The sequence below is a fragment of the Octodon degus genome, unplaced genomic scaffold (genome assembly GCF_000260255.1).
Source record: "Octodon degus isolate 3935 unplaced genomic scaffold, OctDeg1.0 scaffold00111, whole genome shotgun sequence".
Classification (NCBI taxonomy): Eukaryota; Metazoa; Chordata; class Mammalia; order Rodentia; family Octodontidae; genus Octodon; species Octodon degus.
Genome location: NW_004524687.1, coordinates 6,653,208 through 6,655,828, shown reverse-complemented (window position 1 = coordinate 6,655,828; position 2,621 = coordinate 6,653,208). Strand labels below are relative to the sequence as shown.

General features: G+C 34.4%; 1 protein-coding gene across 2 annotated transcripts in view; it reads right to left on the bottom strand.

Moving 5' to 3' along the window:
* Positions 1-2,369: 2,369 nt before the first annotated feature.
* Positions 2,370-2,621, bottom strand: part of Agtpbp1 (ATP/GTP binding protein 1) — a 262,969-nt gene continuing 262,717 nt past the window's right edge. For both annotated transcript variants that reach the window (XM_023699137.1, XM_023699138.1), the window contains one exon: positions 2,370-2,532. In XM_023699137.1, coding sequence (XP_023554905.1) covers positions 2,370-2,532 — 163 coding nt within the window. The remainder of the gene's footprint in view (positions 2,533-2,621) is intronic.

Sequence of the window (2,621 nt, the reverse complement as noted above, 5' to 3'; positions counted from 1 at the left end):
GTTAGGATAGATATATAGTTGCATTCTCTTAATGAATACAATGATTTGTTCTAATGGTGTTTGTAAATAGGATCTCAAGTCTGCATCTTGTACAGCAATTAGCCACTAGGAAGAATGTATGCAGTGTGTTATTTGTTGAAACTGTACTTCCGATTTGATTTGAAACTGTCTCACTGCTATGTGTTTATCAATAAAATTTTGAAAAAAAATGAAAAAGAAACTAAATATAAGCTACCACCTAAAAAATAAAAAAATTAAAAAAATAAAATGGAAAGAAAAATAAAATATAAAGAATGGAAATTATATAGTGCACATTTTAAACTTCTTTTGATTTCAAAATCAATATGGCCTCATTGTAAAATGTTTGAGAGACTCTTAAGAGCATCAAAAAAAGGTTTAAAGTATCATTATTGAATAGGTTATAGCATATATTTTTGAAAACACAAGTTTTAACAATCTTACTATATGGCTATATCAAGTATATGTTGCCCAATTCCTATCTTTGGACAGCTTTCAAGTTTTACCTATGTTCCCAAACACAATTGCTACTTGCGAGGTTCCTATTTGCCAAAACACTGCAGGGTACTGGAATTGTACCAGTAAATAAATAGGCCCTTCCCTAAGGAAAACACTCAGAGTTCTGAGAGCAGATGATGAGCAGAGGGGATCCTACCCAACACTCAGCAGGGCAGAAAGAGAAGGTTACATGTAAACTGTGACCAAAGTTTGAGTGCAGACGACAGAGATGAGTACTGCAGGCAGAAGAAAAATAAACCCAGGGAAACCACAAGAGAAGAGGGAACAAGGGCACTTAAAGAATTCCGAAAGACTCTGTAGCTCGACCAGAAAGAGCAAAGGTGAGCAAAAGAAGACCCAGAATAGAACAAAGGGCCTTATAAACAGGATACTGCAATAACTGAGTGACACATGAGTCACCTTAGGTGTATACTTGACTGTAATCCTGAGGGCCATGGTGGTACATGTCTGTAATTCCAGACTGAGGAGGCTGAGGCAGGAGGATCACTGTGAGTTCAAGGCCAGCCTACACTACATATTGAGACCTTGTCTCAAAAAAACTAAAATGGAAAAAAAAAAAAAAACCCCACACACACACCTATAATTCCTTGGGTATTAATTTAGGATGAGGACTGATTTTAAAGTGTAAACATTCTAAAATCTATTTAAAAATAAATAACAAATAATAGTTCAAACAGTTTGTGGATATAGGAAAAAGATGTAAAAAATAAATGAGTCATGGTAAGAATTTTAGACTTCATAAAAAGGGCTTGAGAAATCACTGAAGAATTTTTAATATGGGATTTATATCTGAGAATGTCCATAAAAATGCCCTTAGCCCCAGTGTGGGAAAAAAAGACCAATGAAGGAGAAAGGGGGTAAAAAAGTAAATCAGTTAGAAAAAGGCTGGCAAAAGTCTACCTGAGAAATGATAATGGGTGGCAAAGGCCATGGTGATTGGGTTGGAAGAAAGAACAATCAAAGTATAGTAAGAGGACAAGATTAACAAAGAACAATAATATGCAACAAGGTAAACAAAATCATCCCAAAGTTAATTTTATATATATTCATAATTATTTTCCCAAGATGTGTTACCCCAAAATGGAATCACCAAGTCATTAGGCACCTTTTCTGCTGCCACAGTACTTGACACGCTAAGATTTCTGAACATTACACCTTTACTGCGGGTTGTGACCTTCATTAAAATACACCAAGGCTCATTTAGAATTCTCAGTCCGACATCCCCCGTTCTACAGACCACATTTGTTTTTCTTTTCCTCTTCTCCAATAGTTTAGAAACTTATTTCTAATTGTATTGCTCTAGCTTCTTTCCTGCTAAACTGATCACACATTGCTGATCTTTGGCCATCAGGATAACTGTTCTGTTCTGGCAATAAATCTACCATAGTTGGTCACTTCACTACTTGGCTCAGTCTGTTCTGTTCTACAATGCAAATATTTAAAAATCTCAAAACAACTCACACCCCACACTCTAAGAAACTAGAAATACCACAATGAAACAGTTTACAAAATTTTTTTCCAATTTTTTCAAATTACACCTACTTTTTCTACTATTATATTTATTTGTTAAAGTCAAATAGAAATCTCATTAAACTCTGTAATTATTGGAATCTTAAAGAATTGTCGATTTCTACCAAAAACGGAGAAAAATCATATCAAAGTTCCCTCATACTCCTTTCAGTAAGGGCTGTGTTCCCACTTTTGCCCTTTCATGGTTCCAATAATTAATATTTCTGAAACCTCCAACACTAACCCCTTTCCTTCAAACATTTAATTAAGTTTTATTCACCTGACAACATAAGCACAATTCATAGTAAGTGTCACAGTACAATTTAATTTGGAGTGCTCACCTGTAAAGTTGAATATGTATATGGATAATGATAAGCAAAGTAGCAAACATCATCCTTATGTGGAAAGTTGACCGTGAAAGTAATTGTATAATAAGACTTTCCCTTTTGTCCACCTGCAGCAACTGAACTTCTTGAGAAGTGATTTCTGCAATTAAAAACATAAAATTTGTGTACTTCCTCTACTGCCATGCCATTGGCAAAACACAAATGTGAAATAATTTTATAATTATTTAA